The sequence below is a fragment of the Leptopilina boulardi genome, unplaced genomic scaffold, assembly GCF_019393585.1.
Source record: "Leptopilina boulardi isolate dan_hultmark-lab unplaced genomic scaffold, ZJU_Lbou_2.1 LbouV2_352, whole genome shotgun sequence".
NCBI classification, from domain to species: domain Eukaryota; kingdom Metazoa; phylum Arthropoda; class Insecta; order Hymenoptera; family Figitidae; genus Leptopilina; species Leptopilina boulardi.
The window spans coordinates 1404814-1432737 of record NW_026137921.1 but is presented as its reverse complement, the minus strand read 5'-3'; the positions used below and the strand labels follow the sequence as shown (position 1 = coordinate 1432737).

The window sequence follows — 27924 nt, the reverse complement described above, 5'->3', positions numbered from 1 at the left end:
TATGAAAATTTTTTTTTAACAACTATTTACGAAAAATATCGTAATAATAGAAAAATAATTAAATACTTTCAATCTTAGCTTTTTCAGTATATATATATATATATATATATATAATATATAAAAATCACTTCGGAATCAATTTTCTTTTTCTCTCGAGGCTGGAACACCAGAGATGTATTTTTTATTTGCGTGGTTATAGACACCGTTAAAAACGGGGAATTTTTTTTTTTTTTTTTTTTTTTTTTTAAACCGAAAATCATGAAACAGATTCAAAGATAGATTTGATTTCTAAAAAGTTTCTCGATTTCCACTCTCATCCACATTTTGCGTCTACTGCTTGCTTTATAGAGAATTTCGATAAATAATATTGCACTTTTATATCGTATATTTATTTTAACCACTTATGTAAATAAAGATCAGTTTTTTTTTGTTTTTCTCAATTTTCAAGTAAATTACTATTTTAAATTTGAATCTACTTTTTCTCAAAAAAAAAAAATTCTCATAAAATTTATCCTTATTTTTGGGATTTTCTTTGATAAGAAAATATTTAAAATATGTTAAAAAATAAATTGCAACCTTTTTTTTTTTGAAACAAAATAAAATTTAAAGAAAAATTATAAGTAAATTTTTCAAAAAAAAAAAAAAATGAGAATTCTGGATAAATTTTATGAAATTTTGAAAAATGGATTAATTTTTTGGTTTTTTTTTCTATTAGCAAGGAGACACGCAACAATGAATTAAGGGGGATGTTATAAAGTTCAGAGAGAGAGAGAAAGAGAGAGAGGGGAAGCGACGTATTACATAACTTCTGGTAACTTATCCTTTTGGTTTTCTTTCCGGTCTGTTTCTCTTTTTTCTCTCTATTTTCTTTTTTTTTCTTTTTCTTTTATTACTTCTGTTCTATAGTGCTTCGAAGCACGGCAGTAAAACAGACTGCCATGGCTAGTCTCGTACAAAAATCACGTATTTTCGTAAATTGTCTTCGTCGTCGTGATTAATAATTAATATTTGTTTTTTTTTTGTTTTTTGTTTTATTACGTGTATACACATTAACTAACGTTTTTTTTTCACTTCTCGCTACGAACAGACACATCTTTAAATTCACAAAAAACTTTAAAAGTGTGATTTTTTTTAATTCTCTCGTCACGCTCCTATTATAACACTGGGACAAAATTATATATATATATACGTGTGATGATTTTTGAAAAATTTCTGTAATAAATTAATTTAAATAATTACGTATTATATATTAAAAAAAACGTTTTTCTATGAAAAAATATTATTTTTTCATAGAGAACAAAAAACGTTTTTTTTTTTACCTTGTTTGTTTCTCTTTTTTTTTACCCTCTTTTCTTCGTTTTACAAAAAAAGATTTACAAAAAGTCATTCTAAAATTGCGAAAGATTTTTTTTTTTTTTGTTTTTTTTTTTTGTTATCATTACAGAAAAAATGTATAAGCATTCATTTTTCTTTTATTTAATTCTAGTTCTAAATATACTGAACACTCAAGGAGTTTAAAGACCTTTGAAAGTTGTTTTTTTTTCCTTAGAAAAAAAAATGAAATAACTTTGAATCCTTCAAAGACCCAGAGAGAGTTATACATATTTATGTATATAGGTATATAATGTCTAAAAAATGTACAAATTTTCAGGGATAAGAGCGACAATAATAAATTTATATATATGCAAGAATATAACGACGACAATAAATAAAAATTGCAAATACACCTCAGACAATATATATATATATATATATATATATATTATTAACAATAACGAAAATACAATAATAAAATAGAAAGAAATTGTATTAATATGCGTATGAAATCTGCAGTTCAAAAAAATGTAATGTCCAAATTTATGAATTTTCTCAAAATTTAAAAATTCTTATACGATCAAATTGAGTAAAAAAAAAAAATAGATGAACGCAGAGTCCAACGATATCGCTCGTGCACATACAAAAAAAATTAATTTTTTCTTTATAAAATACAAATGAAAAAGAATTAATTGTTTTTTTTTTTTAATATACATAAACAATAATTTGATAATAAATAAAAATGTTCAATGCCTAAAGACTAGTTTTACCTATATATAATTATTATTTTGTTCTTAAAAGTTTTATACACACTCTCAGCCTTCGAATATATCGAAAGATTTGGCGCTAGAATTTCCTGAAACCCTGCAAATATGTTAAGCATCTAAAATTAGAATTAGAAATTGATATAATAATCGACATTTTAAAAAATTCTCCCGACAATCATTTTATATACGATACATGTGCACTGATGCGCTTAAACGCATTGCTCTCTCGATAGAAAAAAAAAAAAAATTACAGAAAATATTGTGCGATCGGCGTTATATTAATAATTTACGAGTCCTTGTATTTTTTTTCTTTTTTTTTTTAAGTATTTTCTGCTATTTAAGCTCTTTGCTTTGTGATTTTTTTTTGATCATTCGTTTTTGTTTGAAAAAAATATCCATAATAAAAATCTCACTTAAAAAAAAAGAAATTGCGTAATTTTACTTTCAATCTTAATAGTAAATATCTCGTGAAAATTGACAAAAATAATGAAAATTATAATTTTTCTTTCACTATTCCAATATAAAATTGTCATTTTCATGTAACAATGGAATGCACAATAATATGTCTAACGGAAAAAAACAAACAAATGTATTTCATTTTTTTTTTTCTTTTTTTTTAAATCAATAAAATAAGAATCATTTAATTTATAAAAATTTCCATATTATTAAAAAAAACACTATAATAGGAAATTAGAATTTTTTTTAAACAAATAAATCTTAAATATTTAAAAATCAGATAATAAAAGTAAAAAAAAAAATTTTTCTTTAAAATAACAAAATTATCTAAAATTTCTTTAAAAAAATTTAACATTCTTGAAAAATTGCAACTGTTTAGAGATTTTTCTTTGGATTATTATTATCCTAAGAATTAAGTAAGAGATTCTAATGCCTTCTTTTTATAGGGGGGGAGGGAGGGAAGATATGGAAGTAGTTTCGCATTAAACAAACAATGGAACCATAAAAACGAATTTCAAGCGAGTAACGCGCGTACAATATTAATTAACAACAATAATTGATGAATATTTCTATATTCGATAAAATGTATTTAATGTGATTAAATGACTCGTTTTTTTTTTTTTTTTTTTTTTTTGTTTTTGTGCAAGGCGAATATATATACATATATACATGTACTAACGGTCAAAATTTTAACAAAGAAAAAATCAGAAAAACAATCAAAATAAAATTTAGTAATAATTAATTAATAATAATAATAACAATAATAAAATTATTATTATTATTATTATTATTATTATTATTATTATATCGTATTGTATTATTAAATTAATCTAATTAAAAAGTATTGCATATAGCAAATTTTATTTTTAATTGAATTATTGAGTAAAAGTTGTATTTTAATAAAAATTACAATTTCTTTTCTCGATAATAAACGATTTATAGGTAAAATAACCTAAAATTTAACAATCGTTTCTCATAATTAAGAAATTGTTAATCAAATGGAATATTTGTTCAATTCAAAGTGTTAAAAATAAAATTTCTTATACTTTTACTTAAAAAATTTTTTTAATTAAATAGAAAATTTTTCTATAAAATAGAAAAATGTTAAATTTGAATATAAATTTTTGTTTTGACTGTTCGTCTGATTCTCTCTTAAATTCATTAGTTTGTCAATTACTGCGTCTTTTATTGCTACAAATATAATATAATTAAATTTAACCTTTTTTTTATATATATATATTTGGCCAACATTTTTTTTTATTTATTTGTATTCTACAAAAAAGGGTTCAGTGATTTTTTTCCAATTTTTTTTATCAATCCATTTATGAGATTTAAATTTTTAAATATATTTTTTTAAATGCTTCATAACTTTCTTAAAAATGCATCAATTTTAAAAATCTTTTTTTTTCCTTTGAAATTATGTTAAATTTTTCGAAAATTTGATGCAAAAACCGAAAAATAATTTACTCGATGTTTTTTTTTTGCAATTTATGGATTAAAGTTATTTTCAAAAATTGTTTGTATTAAGAAAATTTATATAATCCATTATTTCAGTTCTTTGAATTAAAACATTGGAAAAAAACAATAATATAAATTAATTTTAATATACATATTTTGAAAGAACTATAAATTCAATGCTAAAAAAAATAAAAATTCGTTACACACAAAATTATTGTCATAATAATAATAATTATTCCATATATTTTGTGTAATTTTTTTTAATCTTGTGACGGAAACAATCATAAAAAATTACATTAGTTTTTAGTAAATAAATAATAGCACATTTTGTTCATTTTAAAATTCGACACAATTCTATTCGTTTTATTTTGTTAAAAATAATTTTTTTAAAAAAAATATATTATCTTCTTCAATTATTAAATAACATAAAATATTATTTCCTTATTGCAAATATTATTCGGCGCAGTTATTACTGTTTTTTAAAAATTGCATTAATATATATAATTCTTTCAAAATATATTGAAATTAATTCACATTGTTATTTCACTTTCTTTTAATATTTTTGTCAATTATATTTCGAACAAAGTCATTTCGGCCTAATTTGAAAAAAAATTTATACTTTCAAAAATGTATGATAGCTAGGAAACAAAATAAAATTATGTTAATATTTTTATTATTTCTCTTAAAATATGAGTTTGAAGTATGGTACAGAAAACTTTCACTTTTTTAGCAATTAGAAATGATATATAAAAAAAAACATAATTTTGAACAAACATTAATCTCAAAAAAAAATTTTTTTTTTTTTAAATATTATCATTAAACTAAATTTTTGGTACGTGTGTAGATTTCGGTTCGATTAAATATTGTGAAAAAATTTTATTTGAAAAATTATTTTATCCATTACTCTAATATTTTTACTACTTTAATTCTTAAACAATAATAAATTACTTAATTAAAAATCAATAATTCTTTTCACACTTTTAAGAATTATTCTGTTTTTTAAAAATATATTTTCCAATTTGGAAAAAAGTGACAATTTTCTCTACCTCCTCCACCTCAAACTCATATTTCAAGAGAAATAATAAAAATTCTATTATACTTTTTTTTTTATTTCGTTTCCTAGATATCATAAAGAATCATCTTTGAAAGTATCAATTTTTTTTTTAAATTAACCCATAATTCCTTCGAAATATAAATAGTTTAACCCATTTATTTTGAAGTTTTCTCTGATATTGAACCTCAATTTTAATAGTTTCGAAATTATTATTTACAGCAGTAAAATGTAATTCACCGTAATTAACAAAAAAAAAAAAATGTTAATTTAAACTTACAACCAATAGTGTATACATATATGTATAATATATATTTATATATATAAAGTTTCACGGAAGTCGAAAACAAAAAATTTTTCTCCCGCAAGCAAACTTTTATTATTCTCTCGCTGATACTCTCATATATATTATGTCACATTAGTAAAAAATAACAGTTCGAAAGATTTTTTTAAATGGTTCTATAAATTACAAAAAGTTTCAACAAAAAAAAAAACAAAAGTAAAACTTTTTTTTCCCTTATTTTCTATTCTTTTTTTTCAAATTAATTTTTTTTTCATTTTTATTTTTTGTAATAAAATTTTTGAAACAAAGTTTAATGCTTTTTTTTGTGACTTTTTGTAATTTAAAGACATTCCCAATTATAAAGTGATTTTTTTTTTTAAAACTACACCTGTTATGTACGTATTAATTAAATACGATAGATATACATAAAAACTACACATGCGCACATTTTGTATATAATAATAGATTATCATTTTCTTTATATAATGCATGTATGTACGTATGCGCACGTGTTTCCTTCTTTTTTTTTTTCTCTTCTCTTGTGTGTATGTATTAATGTATATATTTATATATAAATGTCGCGAATAAATTGTGTTCATTTCGGAGCGCGAAAGGCGTTGCCTTTTATTAAATATTGATTTCTTATGTTTAATCTTTAGCTCTTTATACTCTCGCTTTTTTTTTTAATTTGACGTTGAACTCTCATTTTTACCTATATAAATGTAAATATTACATATAGTTCTTTTTTTTTAAATAACTCGTTACTTCCGAGCATCGAGTGCGTGGTTTCTTTTTTTATTTTTCTTATTTTTTTTCTGTTTTTTTTTTTTAATAATCTTTTTTCAATAAGTGATGATAAAAAGCAAATGGGGGGAGGAGGGGGGGAAACTGGAGAAAAAGAGTTTTAAACTTTTAAATCGAGGTGTATAATATATAGGAAATATGTTGAATTTTGATTTGTCCTTCGCGTTCCTACACGCGAGCCAATAAATTCACGCACACGTGAATATTATGTTCTTATTTCTTCAGGGAAATGAAACGTTAGATTTGATTAAAAAAAAAAAAATAAAAAAAAAAAAAAAAACACTAGGAAAGTGGGACTCGTCATATACAAGGTGACCAATAAGCGATTTTTGTGCTCTTTTTCACGTTCAAAAATGATATTTTTTCATAAAAATTAGAATTATATTATCTTCTAGAAAGAATTAATTTCTATATTATAATTTTCTTGAAATTTTCCCCAAAAAAAAAGTAATTTATAAAAAAATTGATCTTTAACATTAGTAATTTATTGAACGTAAATAAGAATGAGTCAGTGGACGGTCACCCTGTATATACATATATATATAATAGTCGATACACAAGTTGTACAATTAAAACGTTTTTCGAAATACTGTAAAATCTCACAAAATACTCTTCTCGTAAAAAGGTGCGACTGAATTTTTCCTACAGGATTTGGGTTGTTGCTTTTTTTTTTTTTTTTCTTTTTCTTTTTCTTTACGATTAAAATTCGAGATTCGGCAAAAGTTGAAAAGCAAATATTCTCAAGAAAAACAGATCATAACAAAAATAACGAGATTCCGATCTCTAGGGTAGATGAGGGGGTATTTTTTTTTCTTTTTTCTTTTCTTTTTCATTTTCTAAATATTCGATACGTACTACTGTTCGAGAAAGGGGCGCCTGTGGAGTTATTTCTAAAAATGATAAATAAGAGTATGCTGAACACACACAGTATCGTTTATGAAACACCATCACAGATTATGAAACACACTTGTTTTGTTTTTTTTTTTTCATCCCTCATTATATTATCGTGAACATTTCTGGCACAAATGTATTATTTTCTAATCGCTTAATTAGAGAGAGAGAGAGAAAAAGAGAGAGAAAGAGAGTGAGAGAGATGATAACGAAACTACAAAGACATCAGTTTGTACATTAGAAAAAAAAAAGAAGTACTAAAGAATTCGATACAAAGTTTTCGAAATCCAGCATACTCTTTAAACATAAAATTGGAGAGAGAAAAAGAGAGAGAGAGAAAGAGGATTTGGACATCGTGGACTCTGCTACTATATAGCTTCGGAGCCACTAAATTTCTTAAACTCAACAACCAGTCTCAAATCTCGACTTACAAGTAACGCTATCTCCACGTGTCACACGCCGATTTTTCTGAAAAAACTTTTCATTTTTTATTTGAAATATTTTTTTTTGAAATTTCAAAAATTATGGAACTAGAAAATTAAGGACAAAAATTAGAATTTACACTAAATTGTTTATATATATGTGAAATTTCAGAAAAGTCAACTCAATGGCACTTTCCTAATTATGTTACTTGTTAAGTGATGCATATCCTCGGCGCACACTTTTTTTTTCATTTTTTTTTTTTTTTTTGCTTAGTGACTTGTGGCAAAGGAGAATTTTTTTTGTTATCTTTTCTTTGCAATTGATACGCGCGATGCCCATATTATAGAATGCCGTTTTTTTCTTTTTTTTTAAACGATAGGAATTCATTATAAATTCGAATTTTTAGCAATTACAACCTTACTTGGCAACGCAAATCAAGTCGACGCACGTTAATAGTAATAAGATGGACAGGTAGGAGGAGGACACGTTGATGGAAACGAAGTCACAAGAGTTCGTATTGACGTAGATGCATCCGCTGAATGATATCACGACAATCATTGAACACTCGCTTGATGTTTTCCGTGTCGACGGCACACGTAAAATGTGGATAACAATAATGTTTTCCATCTCCACTTGCTGTACTTATACGCTGAAACAGATAATAAATTTAGATTTAAAGATTTATTAAAAAAATGTGTGTGTGTTTTTTTTTTAAATATAGATTTTTGTTCTATCAATTTTCAAGTATTTTACAAGGGGCGTATAAGTATCCCACAAAAAATCATTAGTTTGAATTTTCATTAGAAATAATTATTTTTTTGAAGAATTTTCAATTAGCATTTGAAAGAATTTCTTTTTATACGAATTTTTATTTAATAAAAATTTTTTAGCTACCGAATTTTTGTTTGGCAGAATTTTTATTTTATAGTCATTTAATTTAAATGACTTTTTATTTAAAAGAATTTTTAATTTAAGCGAATTTTTATTTATCAGAATTCTCATTCAATCGAATTTTATGTTATTCGAATTTTTAAATGACAGAAATTCCAATTCATCGAATTTTAATTTATCAGAATGTTTATTTGTACAAATTTTTCATTAATAGAATTCTTAAGACGTTGAATTTTCATTTGTCCGAAATTACAAATATCAGACAGAAAGATTTTGGCGCAATTTTTAAAATTGATCAATCACGATTTTATGGATAATTTCTAATTGGTAAATTTTAAAAATTGCGCCGAAATCTTGTTGTTGATTGTTTGTTCGGACATTTGCAATTTCGGAGAAATGAAAAATTGGCGTTTTAAAAATTCGTACAAATAAAAATTTGGACAAATTAAGATTCGGTGAATAGAAAATTCTGACATTTAAAATTCTTTCAAATAAAAAATTAATGTAAAGAAAATAACTGTAAAATAAAAATTAAATTAAAAATTCTTAAAAGGAAAATAATAATAATAATAATAATAAATTTCTCATATTATAGAGATTCAACAATGGTAATTTGTAAAAATGGCTGCCAAGGCGAATAAATAATTTAAAATTTTATTTTTCAAAAATTCCATAGTTTTCTCAAAATTTTAAAAAATAGTAAGTTTCTTAAATATCGGAATTTTCATTTGAGCCAAAGAAATTTAAAATTTTTTTATAATATACAGCGTCAGGAAGTGAAATTAAATAATTTTATTGACCCGTTACGTGCTACCCTCTAGCGGTAGAAATTTGATCAAAGTCTTCGCATTTTACTTCTTTTAGCTAATTTGCAAAAAAAAATAAATAAATTTTATTTGGCTTAAATACAAATTTTAATTTGAAATTATATCAATTCGTCTCAAATGGAAATGAATAATTAAAAATAAACTAGAAAGCTGAATATATTAAAAAAAAAAATTTATCACTTTTTGAAAAAATAATAATATTAAATCCAAGCAGGGTTCAGAACATAAATGACTCAATTTCTGTAGATAATAGTCTCTCTACAATAGCAAAATAATTTTATAAACCGAAACTCATTTCCATTGCTCGATATTTTGAATAAGCGCACTAAAATTAATTAAGGACTCTCTAAATTTGAATTAGTGAAAATTTCCACGAACTTTTAGTCGTTTTTTACTAAAACTTTAGTAAAAAAAAAAAATATTACTAAATCAAATAGTAATATTTTACTAAAAAATTAGTGGAAATTTTTACTAATTTGAATTAGTGAATGAATTCTCACTAATTCAAATTTAGAGGAGAAAAATGGATAAAAAAAAAAAATATCTAAAGATAAACCACGAATTCAATTATACTAAATCTATACTAAAGAAAAATATAAACTTACGAGAAATTCGTCTCTAATAAAGTACTTGGCCCGTATGACATCCGGAGGCTCCGTCGAATCCGTAACAACTCCAGGTTCGACTGGCGTTTGATACCTCGCAAATTCTGGAAAGTAGTCTTCCAATTTGTGCTTTCCCGCTTTTACCTTTTCCGCAAGTAAATCTTGCTTGTTTAAGAATAAAATAACGGAAATTGTGCGAAGCCATCTGTCATAAAAAAAAGAAGTTATTTACCATTATTATAAAATTAAATTATCCATTCAAATTTAACGAATTAATATTTCCGAAGAAAAGAAAATTTATTTATTACCAAAATAAAAATAAATAAAATAATTTAAATAAATAAATTACAAAATTTAAATTATAAAACTTACAATAAGTGAAAAATTGCATTAAATAAGGAGAAATCAAAATTGTACCTATTATTCCAGATACTTTTGAATAAATCAAGACTTTCTCGAAGTCTTAATTTTGTTGGATCTTCCCTGAGCACCATGTTGTAACTACTACAAGCTGTAACGAATATGATTGCCGTCACGTCGTTAAAGCACTGTATCCATTTTCTTCTTTCATCTCTTTGGCCACCAACGTCAAACATGCTGCAAAAAAACAACAACAATAACAAACAATTAATCAATTGTGAATAAAAAAACTGAGAGACGCCATCTGTAAAAAATGAAACAGAAGACTTCTTTTTCACATAATAACTATACATATCCTATATACAGCTCGATTAGATGTAAATTTTATGTACCAGAATAAATGGACCATAGTAGTTTTTGACTTTCCACAATGAACACCAAAAGGGTTGAAACTATCAAAAAATTTCTTTTAATGTGTAAAATAATAATAAAAAAAAAAGCTTGCCTATATCTGATGAATATCACTGTTAAAAATCGGACATCAACTTTACACTAGAAAGATTGAATTTCAATCTCAATAAGTGTGAATGTTTTCATTTCATTGGCTTAATGTTTTTTTTCCAACCAATGACATGCAAACATTTACACTTTTTGAGATTAAAAATATAAATATTATTTCAATCTTTTTGGTGTAAAGTTAGACTCCGATTTCTAAAAATGTAAGTATGGAAAGAAAAAAGTAAAAATTTGTGACTTCAAATTTTTATAAAAATGAATAATGTATCTTAACTAAAATAAAAACGAAATTCCAAATTTAAAAATTTATCTTCTTAATGGTATGTGGGCAAAGGACGTTTTTTTTGTGATTTGAAACTTTCTCTGAAATAAAAAATGATTTCGAGCTAAAATTTTTGGAAAAATGATTTAGTTTGGTACAAGAAATCTCGCTATTCTTCTCATTTACTATAACTTAATGCAAAACTAATAAAAATAAAGCAATAAATAGTAAAATAATGTGTTTTATCATAGTTCATTCAGCGGCCACTCGCTCGAATTGGCGCTGTTTACTGGAGCACTGACTCACTAACGCATAACGTCTGTGTACTCTCTATATCTGAATCAGTAGAAATTTTACTAATTCAATCAGTACTTTTCATTTTAACTGACGTTTCAGTTATTTTTTGAAATTTACTAATATAATTAGTCAATATGCAAGCAATAGAAAATAACTTATGTAAATCAGTAATTTGTATATAACATAACCTTTAAAATTAACTATTAAATCAGTAGATTTTGTGGCCGCTGCCATATATTTATATTACTGATTCAATCAGTAATAATTAATATTTTACTAATTGAATCAGTAAATTTCTACTAATTGTCAGTTGCTCAATTCTCGCTATGGCAATTAGTAGATTTCTACTGCTAATCAATAAAATATGACTGATTCAGATTTAGAGGGTATGCGCCGCCATGTTTCTTTTCATTTTCGTTTAAAAATGTCACTTTTTAATAATTTAACTCAAAATTATGTATTTTTCGGAGAACAACGAGATTCTTTGTACCCTAATCTATAATCACTCAAAATTGTAGAGAAAAATCTTTTCTCATTTTAGAGTGAAATGTATACTACCAATACACATTTTCCCATACTAGGTCTTATTTTAAGAATATTTTATTCTAACTTTAAGAATAAAATGCATGGGAAATATTCTTAAATAGGCGCCATAAAGATATTCTTAAATTAAAACACAGCCACACAAAAAAAATAAAAAAGTTCTGATCTAAGGGTCTGACTATATGTTTACTATATATGTTTTTGGGGTCGCTGAATCCGAATTCGAGGCCCATTTAAATCCATCAGTTCAGTATTCTGTCATAACCTCAAAAAAAACACATTTTTTTAGATTATGACAGAATCCTGAAGTTATGGGGTTGATTAGGCCTTGGATTCAGATTCAGTGACGCAAAAAAAAATATAGTAAACATACAAAACAAACTAACCATTTTAGCATATTTTATATAGTCTACCTAAAATAGCAAGAGCTTCATCCTTTTTGGTGCATAAATTCTTGCAACCTGCGTTTTGTCCACGCCTACTTTTCCTTTGGAACCATCGCAGGTTGCAAGAATTTATGCACCAAAAAGGATGAAGCTCTTGCTATTTTAGGTATTGGGATGTCCGTTACTGTGAAGCGCTCTCTGTTGAAAACATTTTTAACCCTTGAAAGTAGGATGTTCGTCAATTTTTGTCCAGTTTAAACCAATCAGAGTAACTTTCAGACATAGTGGTGAAAAATGGTACTACTGAACGTAGGATAATATGCTAAGCCACGCCCCCAGCGGATATCCCAATAGACCATGGAGTAGTATAAGGAGACCGAACGACCATGTTAAATCTGCGTTAAAAGTGGACCTACATAATTTTGGTAACCGCTTAGTGTCATGAAAATACGTATGGAACACTAGCGCCACTTATTGTGTTAAACTCAGCTGGACAGTCAGCCATTGTAAAAGTTTTAAAAATAAGGAGCAATGTATTTTTGGGTTATGTTCAACGTACTTCTAATTTTTCCCACTCTTTACATACTTCCCACGAGAGCGCTTGTGTTCCATTACGTATTTTCATGACACTAAGCGGTTATCAAAATTTGGTCCACTTTCAATGTACGTCGTTCAGTCTCCTTATACTACTCTATGGTACAGACTATATGTCGTACTTCGCGGTCATCAATTTTTTGCTTTTAAAGTACGTCACTATTACTATAAGACTATAACTATTATACTTATTTAGCATGGACCCCATTTTTTTGTCCTGTTTTTATATAACGAATAACGAAAAAAGGGAAAAGAGGTTAAGGCTGCCTGCCTGCCTACAGGAATTGTCATGGCAACGTGCAGGAGTAAAAGAGAGAGAAAATTTGAATTTACTATCTTTATTACTCCTGTACGTTGTCATGACAACTCCTGCAGGCAGGCAGCCAAGAGGTGAGATTGTACCTTCAAAATGAAAAATAATTTTGAAGGAAACGGAGTTATAAATAAGTGTTATCTAAAATGTCAAAATTTCAATCGCCAGTACTTTTTATAATTTTTTTTTTAAATGAGCTAATATTTTAGGAATTTCTTCCTCTCAATATAGAACAACAATTTACCAAAGTATTAAGCCAATCAAATAACTTCCAATTTTTAGTGATTTTCTTCACAGAAAAAACTTGGACTAATTTTTTTTTTTATTGCAATTCATTTTGAGTTGAGTATTGAAATAAGTAAGGGACAAACTTTATGTTACTCAAAATGATACTTCCCGGAATTTCAGATTTCTAGGTTAGCATCATTTGCAGAATAATTTTTTAATACAATTATTTTTTCTAATATTTTAACAAATAACCAGAAAGATTATTTTTACCAGTACACTAAAAGACTTTTCGTTTGAAAAATTAATATGATTTGTTTGAAAATGAGGATAATTCTGTTTTTATGCGATTTAGTTGTATGAATGTATCAGTGTTTAAATCAAATCATACCGAAAATTAGTATGGTCATATTAATTTTCAGTATTATTTGGTTAAAAATTGTTACATTTCATACGACTAAATTGCATAAAAAAAGAATTATCCTCATTTTCAAACAAATCATATTAATTTTTCAAACAAAAAGTCTTTCAGTGTACGAATATTTAGAAATTTTTAAGTAAAAAGTTCCTTTGAAAGAGTTGTACGCGATTACAAGCAGTTTTCAATTAAATATATTAAGTCTAGCATATTATTTGCGTCTGGTAATTATTATATTTCATGTATTTGTGTAAAATTATTCGTTATTTCACAATATTTTCCCCTTTTTTTATTCTCAAAATGAATCTTGCCTGTTTCATTTTTATGCTTTATAAAGGTACTCTCTCACCTTCTGCATGCGCATGCATGCAAGCAGGAGTTGTCATGGCAACGTACAAGAGCAATAGAGATAGTAAATTCAAATTAGAATTTTTTCTCTCACTTACTCCTCCACGTTGTCATGACAACTCCTGTATGCATGCATGCAGGCAGAAAGTGAGAGAGTACCTTTACCTTTGAACTCGAAATGAGACAACCAATTTCATTTTTTATGCATATCAATTTGAATACGAAATTCGTACACACTTTGAGTTCAGATTTTTCTGTGAATTCTCAGAGAATGTATATGACGTTTTTGAGGTCGATGATTAAAAATTTGAAGTCAGTTTAGAGAATTTCTTGAAACTTGTCACTAGGAAATTTTTGAGATCCCTAATTACAAATAGGTAGTCAAATTACATAAATTCCAAATGTTAGGATACAATATGACAGATGGATTTTTTTAAATTCCTTAGATTCAAATCAATAAATTCATCAAGGTCGCTGATCACGAATTTGTAATCAGTTTAGAAAAATTCCAAATATCCAATTCAGTATGTCAAACAAATTTTGTTAAAAATTGATCGTATTTTTTAAAAAACAAACACTGTAAAAAGAAGGTACTAAAATAGTACCGATTTTAGGTATTAAAATAGAAACAAAAAGCAATTTAGTACCTAAAATTGGTATTAAATTAATACCTCTAGTTTTACAGTGAATATTAAAAAGGTCGTCATTTGTTTTCCCTACGGAGAAGGATGAAAAAATGAAATCGAGATGAGATGGAGCGAAGTAAAGTTTAAAATATAATTTGATGTTATTATAGAAGTGTATGAAGAGGATATTTATATACTTTGCCTGATTGTTTTCTAAATCATGCGTGTGTCAGTGTAAAATGGGTCACATTCAAGAGATTAAAATATATAGTTATTCAAAAATTCTAGTTGATTCTAATGTGTAGAAAAAGTATGTCTAATTTGTAAAAAAAAGTTGTCAAAATCCCGGTTTTGACAAAAAATCTCGCGAGTCTATATGAAATCAAATATTTACTTGAACCAAATAATTATTATTTGAATTAAATAAACTATATTTGAATCAATAGTATTTAATTTAATTTTGTATTAATATTTTATTTATTCCCCAAATTATTATTTTTTTTCTAATATTTTCTTTTAAAAATATTTATTAACACGCATCTATATATATTATATATTTATTGATATTTTCCTTCACTCTTAATTTCTTTATTAATAAATAGCAAACACACCTTAGATTTTATGTTAAAATAAGTTTAAATTCTTTTAGTAACAAACATATTTTGTTGACCTTTGAAAAAAACTTTTTTTTTTTTAATATTGATATAATATTATGTTCCATATATAAAATGAATATAAACTGCAGCGGATGGAGTTTATTAAACATAAAAACAAAAATTCTACTTTTTTCTTAGTTCTTTTTATAACATGCAGAAATTACACGGTACAGTAACGTTAGAGGAGATGACTAACTAGACGTATCGCCGACAAGATGTTACTACATGAACTATAAACATCGCGTTTACATGTTGAAGGTGTAATTCTAACCACGTTACTTTGAGAGATTATAATATACATATACATATATTATATATACTAAAAGTCACCTTCAAAGCTAAAAACACTGACGACAGTTTTTTTTATGACATATTATATTCTATGTGAAATTATTTCTGTATAGAAAAAAAAATTGAATTCCGTAATATATTTTGCGATACATATATGTATATAGAAATAGACAAAAGTATAGAAATATCAATATTTTAAGAAAATTTTCCCTGTTTAAATTTATAAGATTTTTAATTTAATTATTACAATTAATTTAAAAATGTTATAAATTTAAACAGGGAAAATTTCTATACTTTTGTCTATTTATATACATATATGTATCGCAAAATATATTACGGAATTCAATTTTTTTTTTTAAACATTAATTTAAAAGTATCAAATTGATACAAAAAATATCATATTGATATAAAAATTTGTATCAATTTGATATATTTAATATTAATTTGATATGTTCTTTAAAATTAGTGTATACAGGTATTTCAATATAAAATTTCCCTTTTATTTTAATTATTAATTATTTTATTAATTAACTAGCAAAATTAAACACGCGCAAGCGCGCCAAATTGAGTATTTTATTGTTTGTTATAAAGAAATTAAAGATTAATATTATCAATAATAATTTAATTTATTAGAATATTATTACATATTAAATGATAATAATGAAAATTATATGTTCATAGGCCTCGGATTATACGACTTTTTCCGACTTTTTTCAAAAATACGACTTTTATCGACTTATTTTAATAAAATGCGACATTATTTTACATTTGAAAAAAAAAATTGTAAATGAAATACATTTTTTAGTATAAAATGTAGATCTTCTTCAGATCTTCCTCAATTCAATTATTTAACAAACACAGAAAAAACGCTGGGTAAATTTTGTTGCGGGTAATTTTCACCAATGCTAATTCACATAGACGGTGGCGCCCTCAACTAGGATAAAATTTGTTGCAGGTAATTTTTATACCGATTTTGGGATAAAAATTCTACTTTTTTTTCATGTGAATTTTGAACTAAAATGATTCTTCACTAAATTAATTATTTTTAATAATTTTAATGAAATACATCACAAATTCAATTATATCAAAATTATTTTTCAATTAAAATTTTTATGAAATTTAACAATTGTTTATAATTTAAAAAAAAAATATCACAATAAAATTGAATTATTTTTTAAAAATTTCAATTCAAAATAAACTAAAATTCAATTATTACCAGAAATTTTAATTCAAAATCAATTAAAATTCAATAATTATCCAAAATTTTCAATTTAAAATTTAATTATTTACCAAGTTTTCAATTTAAAATGAAATAAAATTCAATTATTTTCTAAAATTTCTATTCAAAATTAATTATCCAAATTTTCAATCAAAAATGAACTTAAATTAAATTATTATCCAAAATTTCAATTAAAATTCAATTATTTCAAAAAATTTTCAATTCACAATGAATTGAAATTCAATTATTTTCCAAATTTAAAATCAAATAAAATTTAATTATTCTCAAAAATTTGAATTCAAAATTATTTGAATTTTCAATCATTTAAATTTAAAAGCATCTAAAATTTAATTATTTCTAAAATTTTCCATCGAAAAATTTTTTTTTTTTGAAATTTAATAATTTCAATTATAACTCTAAGGATAATCAATTATTTTTGACTATTTTAATAATATTCTTTGAAAATTGAACTATCTGAAACCATTTTTCAATTAAAAATGATTTTCAAATTATTGTATTTTGTCCGCATTTTCTAATAAATTTTTAGTGAAATCATCTAAAATTTTAATTAAAAATCACTTAAAGTTTCAATTAATTTCAAAAATCTCAATTTGAAATCTTTGAAAATTCAATTAAATTTAAATAATGTTTTCCAAAAATTGTTTGATAAATTATTTTTAGTTCTGTAAAATTTAATAATTGTTTGAAAATTAACAATATCTTTTGAAATTTAATTATTTCTAAAAATTTCAACTTTAACCCTTCGAAAAGGATTATTATTAAAAAAAAAATTTTTATTTAAAAATCTGTAAAATATTTTTGTTAAAATAAAAAACCAATCCACTTTTTTTGGAATATAAATCGACTAAAACGACTTTTTGTGTCTTTAAGTTGATTCGAGGCCTGTGTTTTTATAATTAATATTTAATAGGTATTCGTTGGCCCCTGGTAACTTAAAAATTAATTTTTAAAAATAAATTTTTTTCAAATTACTATCTTGTACGAAATTTCCTGGCGCATCTTTTTTCTCATCATAATTTTTTTGTATTTGTATACAATTTTCGAATCAATATACAACTTTAAAAAAAATTTCGTTGGTAAACGTTGTGTACTTCAGCTTCGTGAATTGAATTTTTGAATTTGGAATTTTAAAGAAACTTATTCCGAAATTTGGAAACACAATTAGGTATACAACTTTGACAAAAATGAGAAAAAGAATTGTCAAAATTTGACACATCATAAGATTACTATTCAAAAAAACACGTGAAATCAGAAAAGGCCAACTTCAAGTTAGGCCAGAAGAACAGACCAAGCATTTTATTATTATATAATTTCCCTTTTTTTCATTCAATTTGTATACGAATTTTTTTTTTATTCTCAAAAATAATAAAATAAACATTTGATTAAAAAAAATATATTTCGGAATATAATATTTTTTTCATTTTAATATATTTCAAGTTAAAAATATTGGTACTTAAAAGATTTATTTTTTTCAATAGAAAAAAAAACAAAAACAAATTAGAGAGTCATTCAAAAATTAATATTTAATATAAAAAAAAACTTACTGAAAGTTTACTTTGTCAACTTGAAACCGTGTCTCGAAGATACCGGATGTGAGCACACGACATCTTAAAATATCCTGTAAAAAAATTAATCATATTATAATTGCCTTTATAGTGTGTTAAAGAATATTTCTACATAAATAGAAAAAAAAATCTATAATTTTCATTGTGGAAAATATTTTTTTTGCAATAATTTTTAGTAAAACTACAAGTTAGTAATATTTCACTTTTATTATTAATTCCATCAGAAAAAAGAAATATTTTATTTACAATTAAAAGAATTATTACCTGTTCCGTTGGCGTGTAGTCAGGTTGTTTTACGATGGCTACTTTGTCTAGGAAACTGCAAAAGAGAAACATATTTGTAATTATTTATATTACGAAAAATTTTATTTTTATTATTTTATTTTATTCCAATATAATAATTATAATAATAAATATAAAAATTATTTGTCATTTTGAGTTTTTCTTCAATTTTCGTAAATATTATTTTATATTTTATGCGATTTAAATAAATAATAACTTATTTTGTTCAGTGTAATATTCTCAAAATTCTACTCAATTCTGTAATGGTTGAATTTTATTAAAAATAATTGATGCAAATCATATCAAATATTTAAGATTATTCAGATATATACATAGAAAGATTTAACAAAAAGTCAAAACAAATTTTGAACAAAAAGCTGAAAGTCAAAAAAAATTTTAATTTGATTTACACTAAAAAATGCCATTGTAATTTTACAATGTCTAACGTTGGAAAAAAAGTGACCACAAATCTTACAATGTAAAAAAAAAAACAATGCAGCATGTTATTTTACCAATGAAAATTTCTTAAAACATAACCTCCTTAGAGATAAAAGAAAATTTAAAATACTTTTTTTTACCCATAACCAACATTTGGCCCATTAACGTCAAAAATCAAAATATTTTTATTTATATTATTTTATTTTTATTAAAAAAAGAAAATTAATAACTTTATTTAATGGAGGTTCATATTAAATAACTTAAGTGTACTCTTTAAGGCACTCTCACACCTTTTTGGCTGCCTGCCTGCCTGCAGGTTACCATGGCAACGCACAAGTGTGAGTAAGACAGAAAATTTGGATATTCAAATTTTTAAATTTTCTGTCGCACTCACTCTCATGCGTTGCCATGGTAATCTGCAGGCAGCCAAAAAGGTGTGAGAGTGCCTTTATACGATTGGCGATTCAAACAGCTACACTAGCGCCACAGTTGAACTAAAGCGTGACTCGCTCTGTAGCACTCCATGTGTTTTAATTTTTTTTTTTTTATTTAACGCTTAAAAATTATTTTACAAACGCAATAAAATATCAGAATAATTAAATAATTTGAAATAAACTGTCAAAACAGAGACTGCTTTAGAGCGAGTCACGCTTACGTTAGTTCAACAGTGGCGCTAGTGTTGTTTGAATCGCCAATTGTAGAGTCAAAAATTAATTTCACTTAAAGAGGATGGTGACTGTAACACAATTTCAAAGTTAAAAATCGTTTTTAACGTAAATAAAACTATGTATTAGAAAAATTAATTTCAATTAATTTTGAAAGATACAGTTATACACATTTTAAAAAATATTAAGTTAAAATCTTTCGTCAAATAATGATTATTTAAGGGGGGAAACTCGTGTAAAAAAAAACTTTTTTACAATTTTTTTTTTTTTGCTTTAAAAATTAGTTTACTATATGTAGAATATGATCCTACATTACTAATCTATAATTAGATGTATGAATATCTATAGTAAACATAAGTTTAGCACTTCAGATGCTACCAAATGCAATTAACGATGAACACGAGATCTCTCTATTCTTTCGGTTTCTTGGCAATATAATTTTATTAATTGTCATTAGCAAGCACCATAAGCAAGTGATAGTAAATCTTTATTTTAAGTGCAATATAGTTATTTTCAAATACATAACGTCTTCAAGGCAATAGTTAAAACACTACTTTTATGTATCGAAAACTTTAAACGCGTTTTTCTCGAAACGTGTTTTTTCGCGCGCCGTGCAATGTAACTCAACCAATTTTTAACCGATTTTAATCAAACTTACCATAAATCTTTTTTGTCTTACTGGCTATTGCATGACGAGCTCCGTTTTTTTAAAAAAAATTTTAACAATTGTTTTGGGTCAGTCCACTGACTTTCGTCTAATAGTGGTTGCGACCAAATTTTTAAAAAATCTAGTTTTAATATATGTAAAACTCGATGATTCCCTGAGTTCATTAACCATAATATTATGGTAAAAATTTTATTCCCGTTAAAAATATAAAATATCAAAAGTAGAAGGTTCACAATGTGATTTTGTAACCTTAAATTATTCAATTTTTTTAAAAACGCTATTATTAAAAAACTATTAAAAATTAGATGTTGGAACTCACCAAAAACATAAATCACTTTATTCTGCACAGGGAACGAAAGAATTATTGCAAAAATTTATTATTTTTGGATGATATACGATTTTAAAAAAAATTTTATTTAAATATTCTCAAGATTTTTATTTACTTATAACTTTTTTGTCGGTGCTCCGAAAAAATTGAGGTTTTGCACAAAGATTTTTTATAATATTCTTTACCTTCTATTAAAATCTTACGAAGGTGTTTTGGTTCGTTTTGGAGATATTAATTTTCAAAATTTTCTATTTAAAAAGGTTAATAAAACGACTTGAAGTTAACTGACCAATTTAAAATCGCTACATTTTAATATATTTTTATAAAATATGGAGCAGTTTGAATTTGGTCGGTTAACTTCAAGTCGTTTAATTAACCTTTTTAAATAGAAAATTTTGAAAATTAATATCTCCAAAACGAAGCAAAACATCTTCGTGAGATTTTAAAGGAAGGTAAAGAATATTATAAAAAATCTTTGTGCAAAACCTCAATTTTTTCGGAGCACCGACAAAAAGGTTATAAGTAAATAAAAATCTTGAGAATATTTAAATAAAATTTTTTTTAAAATCGTATATCATCGAAAAATAATAAATTTTTGCAATAATTCTTTCTTTCCTCTGTGCAGAATAAAGTGATTTATGTTTTTGGTGAGTTCCAACATCTAATTTTTAATAGTTTTTTAATAATAGGGTTTTTAAAAAAATTGAAAAATTTAAGGTTACATAAAGCTTGTGTAGGTACTTTAAGGCATGCTTTACTTTAATTCAATAAACTTTACCAGTTTTTAAAAACAAATTCCTGAAAAAATGTGCATTTACACGAGTTTCCCCCCTTAAATTTTAAATTTTTTTTCTTTCAACTCAGACAATAATTGCAATTTTTATTAAATTTTTATAAACAACGGCTTATTTTACTAATTAAAACATTCTTTACAATCGTAATCATTTTTTCAATGTTGTTAAAAAATTATATTTAGATAAAAACAAATATTTAACAACATTGAAAAAATTACGATTATAGAGAATTTTATTAAAATTTGATAAAAATTGCGAAAAAATTAAAAGAAAAAAAAACAAAAATGTTGACAAAAAGATTTTTATATTTTTATGATTATTTTTTAGTTTGCGTTAAAAACATAGTTAAAACTATGTTATTTTATTATGTTATCAAATTTTTCTTTTTTCTTATATGTATTATTTTTTCTGTATTTTTATTATTGTTCTTATGTTTTGCCCAGAACAAAATAAATTATTATTAAAAACCCATTTTTAAATTTGAGTTTATATTACGGTCACAATCCTTAAAACAAAATTACATATTATTGTTGTCTAAAGTATTTAGTTTGAGTTTATGTTCAGATATTTTAGATCATTAAACATCAAAGCTGAAAGTTTACAATCACTACACTGAGAAAAATGTTTAGTCAGAGCAACTAAAATTTGGTTGGGCCAACAAAAAAATTTTGTTGGTATTTAAGCAACCAAACTATTTGTTTGAGTCAACCAAAAAATTAGGTTAAGTGTTTTTTGTTGGCATAACAAAAATGTTTGGTTAGCTCAACCAAATTTTTTTTGTTAGGTCAACAAAAATGTTTGGTTGATCAAACAAACAGTTTTTTTTGTAAAATTAAAAATTTTATTCTACCTTATCTCTTTTCTTTTTATCTTTTTTATTTATTTCATTATTTATTTATCAATTTAACATTAAATTTATATTTATCCAATTGAAATATTTATGGACTTTGAAAAATCTCACCTCCGCCTGGGATTGAACCTCTGTTTTAAAACTGAAGGTCGGGAGCTCTGACCACTGGACTACCCATCCTTGTGAAAGATTTAAACTAACTGTTCTCTTAAGCTATGATCTAAGAGCGAATCAAACTAATTTGGTTGTGGCAACCAAATTTTGGTTAGGACAACAAACGATCATTTGGTTTCTTAGACCAAACTATTTTGTTGTGTTAACCAAATTATTTTGTTGTCGTAACTAAATTTTGGTTGGAATTTAAAAATGTTGAACCAAATAATTTTGTTGACCTAACCAAATGTTTGGTTGAGATAACCCTATGACTTTGTTTCAGCCAACCAAAATTTGGTTACAAGAACCAAAATTGCCTAACCAAACAATTTAGTTGCAAATACTAAATTTTTTTTCTCAGTGTAATAATTTCATGGTACCACTTTGGAATGCAACATTTTGATTCGATATAAATGCTATCAAATTGAACCAAATATTAGGATCATTTTTTAGAAATAATTCGGAAATTTGGGATCACTTTTTTGATACCTGAATTGATATCAAATAACTATCATGGCTGGCATGCTTTTATTGGCAAGTTTATTAATCGATTTCATTACTGCACTGAATTTTTAAGTATTAAAATTAATTTTATTTAAAACTTTAAGAAAGAGAGAAGCGAAAATTATTTATAGTGAGCAGTTGAATAAGAAAAAATTTGTTTGGAGATAAAAAAAATAAATTTAGTTGGATAGGTTTAAAATTTTGTGCCAAACAAATAATCGACAGAAAGATTTCGGCGCGAATTTTAAAATTAACCAATCAAAAATTATCCATAAAATTGTAATTGGTTGATTTTAAAAATCGCGCCGAAATCCATTGTTGTTTCGGCCATTTGCAATTTTGGACAAATTAAAATTCCATCAATTAGAAATTCTGTTAAATGATTTTTCGGTTAAGTAAAAATTCTGTAGTATGAAAAATCGGTTATATGGAAATTATATGAAAATAATAATTCGAACAAATAAAAATTCATCTGAAACAAAATTTTATGTAATGAAATTCTACCCAATAAAAATTCTTTAAAAAGCCTATTATGTTAAATGAAAATTCGAGAAAATAAAAATTCTGACAAATAAAAATTGGACAAAAAAAAATTCTGTGAAGTGAATTTTCGGTTTATATAAAAATTTTGTAATATAGAAAATCGTTTTGATGAAAATTCTGCAAAATACTAATTGGAACAAATAAAAATTCGTCACAAAAATAATTATGACAAATAAAATTCCATAAAATGAAAATTCTAACTAATTATTTTTAGAACTTAATCATACGTTCCGAAATTGATTAATAAAATTTGTTAATAAGATCATGCTAGCCTTGACAGTTATTTGATACCAATTCAGGTATCAAAAAAGGATCCCAATATTTAATCAATTTGATACCATAAATCGAATTGAGTTGATCCGATTTACAGTATCAATGCGATACCTGCAAAAAAACTGAAATAAATTCAAAGATTAACAAATTAAAATGTAATTTCTAAGTCCCATCACAGCAACGAATATTTTAGAACATGCTACGAACGTCCTAGAAGTATCCGAAAATTAGGATATATCCCTAGTATGTCCTTGGTACATCCAAATGCTATCCCTAGAACGTCCGTTGGATATCCTGAATATCCGGATGCTGTGAGGATTAGAAAAGAACAAAAGATATTTGCTTCTTTGTTATTTTGTTTTTCTCAATGTTGGCTTAGAGCCTGATAATAATCATTGAGATTGAATGTATTTAAATTTCTCAAAAACGTCACTAATTAAAAAGAATAAAATTGGAAAAAAAAATTTATTACAATTATGCAAAGGGAGGCTGCTATTAATTCTCGCTTGATAAAAAAGAAGAAGTAGAAGAAGAAGAAGAAGAAGAAGATGCTGTTGTGGGAATAATTATCAAAAGAAGTGATTTATGTCAGTTATGTGTAATCTTCTAATTATACAAGTTGAAACTAAAGGGTCTCGAGGAGTCGCACAAAGGAAGCAGGAAGACAGGAAAGGGCGAGCGGAAGTACTGGGTAATAGTGAGCGGAAGTACCCGGAAGGAGCTCAGTAGAGTAAGACAGAGATGGGAGAGAGAGAGCCAAGGAGAAATTTCAGGTGGAAAATGGGGAGGAAGGACGGCAATGGTGAGAGACCGAGTAGCACCGAGTAGAGAGAAATCGATCTGCAGAGGTATCCTACCCTAACCTCAACCCTCACCCTCTAGTATGTACTCTGGCACAGCGCGGCGCGGCATACACACATTCGCCTCTCTGATTCCCGGTTACTATCCGGGTCATGGGTCACTGCCACTGCTGCTCGCCATCAATCGTACAACCAGACACACTTGTAAAACCATTATTTACTTCTATGAAACCCTCACCGATGATTATGATTGAGAAGTTATAGTCATCTTATATATATATATATATGTAAAACAATTATTATATGAAAAAAACGCCTACCATATTAAAAATATATTAATAAAAAAAATTAAATAAATCATCATTTATTACGAATTAGAATAAAATTACAAAAAAAAAAAAAAAAACTTGGACTCATTTTCAGGAATTGAGTAAGCGACAAACTTCAAGTTACTCAAAATGATCCTAGCCGGAAATTCAGATTTCTAGGTTGACAGCATTTGCTAATTGATTATTATGAATTGCAAATTATTTTTTCTAATATTTCAAAAAGATTTTCTTTATCAGTGCGAATATTTAGTCATTTTTAAGTAGAAAATATGTGATGCTCCACGAGAGAAGGGACCTATCTTCGAAATAATATTAGGCTTAGTTTTCATGTACGGTGAACGGAAAACTGAGCCTAATGTTATTTCGGGAATAGGTCCCTTCTCTCGTGAAGCGTCACATCTTAGTTATTACTTATGTAAATAATAATAATAAGTTTTGAAATGTATTATTTAAGTTGGCAGTACCGTTCCTGTTGTCAAAACACATGTTTTTATTTTTCTAACCTAAAAACATATTTCACTTTATTACTCGATTACGTCATTCAAATTCCAAATTTTTTTGTAAAAATTTTCTAGTTTATAATTTGAAAAATGTCTTTAAAATTTTCAAACTACGTTAATATTTGGAAATTATGTAAAGCGCTCTGAAGAAAGGGACCTAAGAAGCAAAATATTTTAGGTTATATTTTTAAAGATTGGAAAAGAAAAAGATCAAAATATTTTGATTTTACATAAATAAAAAGGAACTTTTAATCAAGGTAAAAGTGTCGTAAACATAACCTATAAATCATTTGCCCAGTAGTATATGCCTACACTTTTTTTTGTCCTCTTCTAACGCACGTGTTGTCATGGCAACACGTATATAAGACAAGGACAGAAAAGGGAAGGCTCAATGACCACGAGTGTACGTAACCTCTTTAGAAAGGTTAAAAATTGAATTAATTGTTTTGAAAAAAGAAAATAAATACTCTTTTTGTAAATTCTGTTCCAGACGAATTTTTACTTAACAGATTTTTTCTATTTATCAATTCTTTATTTTAAAAAATCTAATTTGACAAAACTTTTATTTGCACACTAAATGATATTTGATGCAATTCTTCAAACATCGAGTTTCTATTTGTCCGAAACTGCAATTAAGACAAACAATCGATAGAAAGATTCCGGCGCGAATTTTAAAATTAACCAATCACAATTTTCTTGGTTAATTTTAAAATTCGCGCTAAAATCTTTCTGTCGATTCTTTGTTCGGTCATTTGCAGTTTCGGACAAATAGAAATTCGGCGTTTGAAGAATTCTACCAAATAACAATTTGGCAAAATGAAAGTTCCGACATTTAAAAATTCGAATTACTTAAAAAAGTTAAGTAAAAAGAAATTGTGTATAATGAAAATTCTAATCAATAAAAATTCGGTTTCTTAAAATTTTTATTAACTAAAAATTCGCTTAAAAAGGAAATTCTCTCAAATGGTAATTTCAAAAATGAAAATTCGTCTAAAAAATAATATTATATCTATAATATAAATATTTTAAAACAACAATTCTAACCATTAAGTTTTATGAGAAATTTAATGCGTTCCATTTTAACAGTTCAAGAAATTTAAATAAAAAAATTATAGCCTAAATAAAAAATTATAAATAGAGGAAGAAAAATAACTTTTGGAGGTGTAAAAAAAATACTTTTTTTTCTGTAAGTGCGGCCCTAAATCTCAAATAAATAAATGGAAAAACAATTTTTTATGATACCGCAGCAGAAATTTACCTATATTTTTTATTTTTAAGGCATAAACCATACGTTTCACGATAATTGAGGTTATACATTTCCAATCACTTATCAATTTTTACGGAAGAATGCATCTGTGTCAAGCTAACAGTTACGTTGAGTGATTTAGCGCACCTACAGTTTATTAGTTTTACTTTATAAAAAAAAGCAACTACAAAAAATAAAAAACTATAAAAAAAATTATTATTTTTTTTTTATACAATTTTACAATCTAGCATAAAAATTCGGTGAATTCTTAAAAAATTTTTTAATAAATAATGTATAAAAAGCTAAATGTTTAAAAAATTAATTAAAATTAAAATTTGCAAATCAATTTAAATTTAATTTTTTTTAAATAAAAAATAGAATTTTGAAAATTTTGTATTAAAAATTTTCCATTTATTTTTTTATTTAAATGAAACTAAATATTTTTTTTTTACCTTTTTTTTAAACTTTTTAATGAAAATTGAAATTGTTTTCCTCTTGTTTCGCTTTCTGTTCAACGTCCAAATTTAACGAGTCAGATTTATGACATAAATATACGTGTAAACGAAAAACAAATTTTCTCAGAATTCTATATGTATTTAAAAACAAAAAAAAAAAATCCCATTTTACGATTTTCTAGAATTTGTGTTTTTCAATTATTTCATGTTGAGTAAATATAAAAAATATTGAAAATAAATGAGACAATAAAAAGCATTTTGTCAAAAGAATAAAAATGAAAACAAAAAGCTTTCGGAAGTGAGACTATAAGTTTTTTTTTAGCACTTCCATTAGGAGAATTAGCACTAAACCGGAAATGAAGGTCATTAACCCCGGAAAGAGGTCACGACCTACTGACTTCAGAGTAATTCTGCGATTGCTCTATTAAACTTGATCAACATTACTATCGCTTAAAATTCAATTCGAAAAAATTGGGGATTCATTTAATTTCAATTTTTCTTAAATTTCATTTTAGTTTTAAGTTTAATTCGTATTTATATAAGTTTTTTTTTTTTTGCGAAAATTAATAAGAGCTTTTTTAGTTCGATAAGCTTTTTAGATTTTCGTTAGTCGTTATAAACTGTTACTAATTTTGTTTGTGTTTTTTTTTTTATTTGCTATTCTAACAAATTTTTAGATTATAGAAT

General features: G+C 25.2%; 1 protein-coding gene across 1 annotated transcript in view; it reads right to left on the bottom strand.

Moving 5' to 3' along the window:
* Window positions 1-863: 863 nt before the first annotated feature.
* Window positions 864-27924, bottom strand: part of LOC127286295 (guanine nucleotide-binding protein G(s) subunit alpha) — a 60992-nt gene continuing 33931 nt past the window's right edge. Inside the window, exons 6-10 of the mRNA XM_051312675.1 lie at window positions 18675-18729; window positions 18390-18463; window positions 10188-10367; window positions 9771-9975; window positions 864-8096 (exon numbers count right to left, since the gene is read on the bottom strand). Coding sequence (XP_051168632.1) covers window positions 7950-8096; window positions 9771-9975; window positions 10188-10367; window positions 18390-18463; window positions 18675-18729 — 661 coding nt within the window. The 3' untranslated portion in view covers window positions 864-7949. The remainder of the gene's footprint in view (window positions 8097-9770; window positions 9976-10187; window positions 10368-18389; window positions 18464-18674; window positions 18730-27924) is intronic.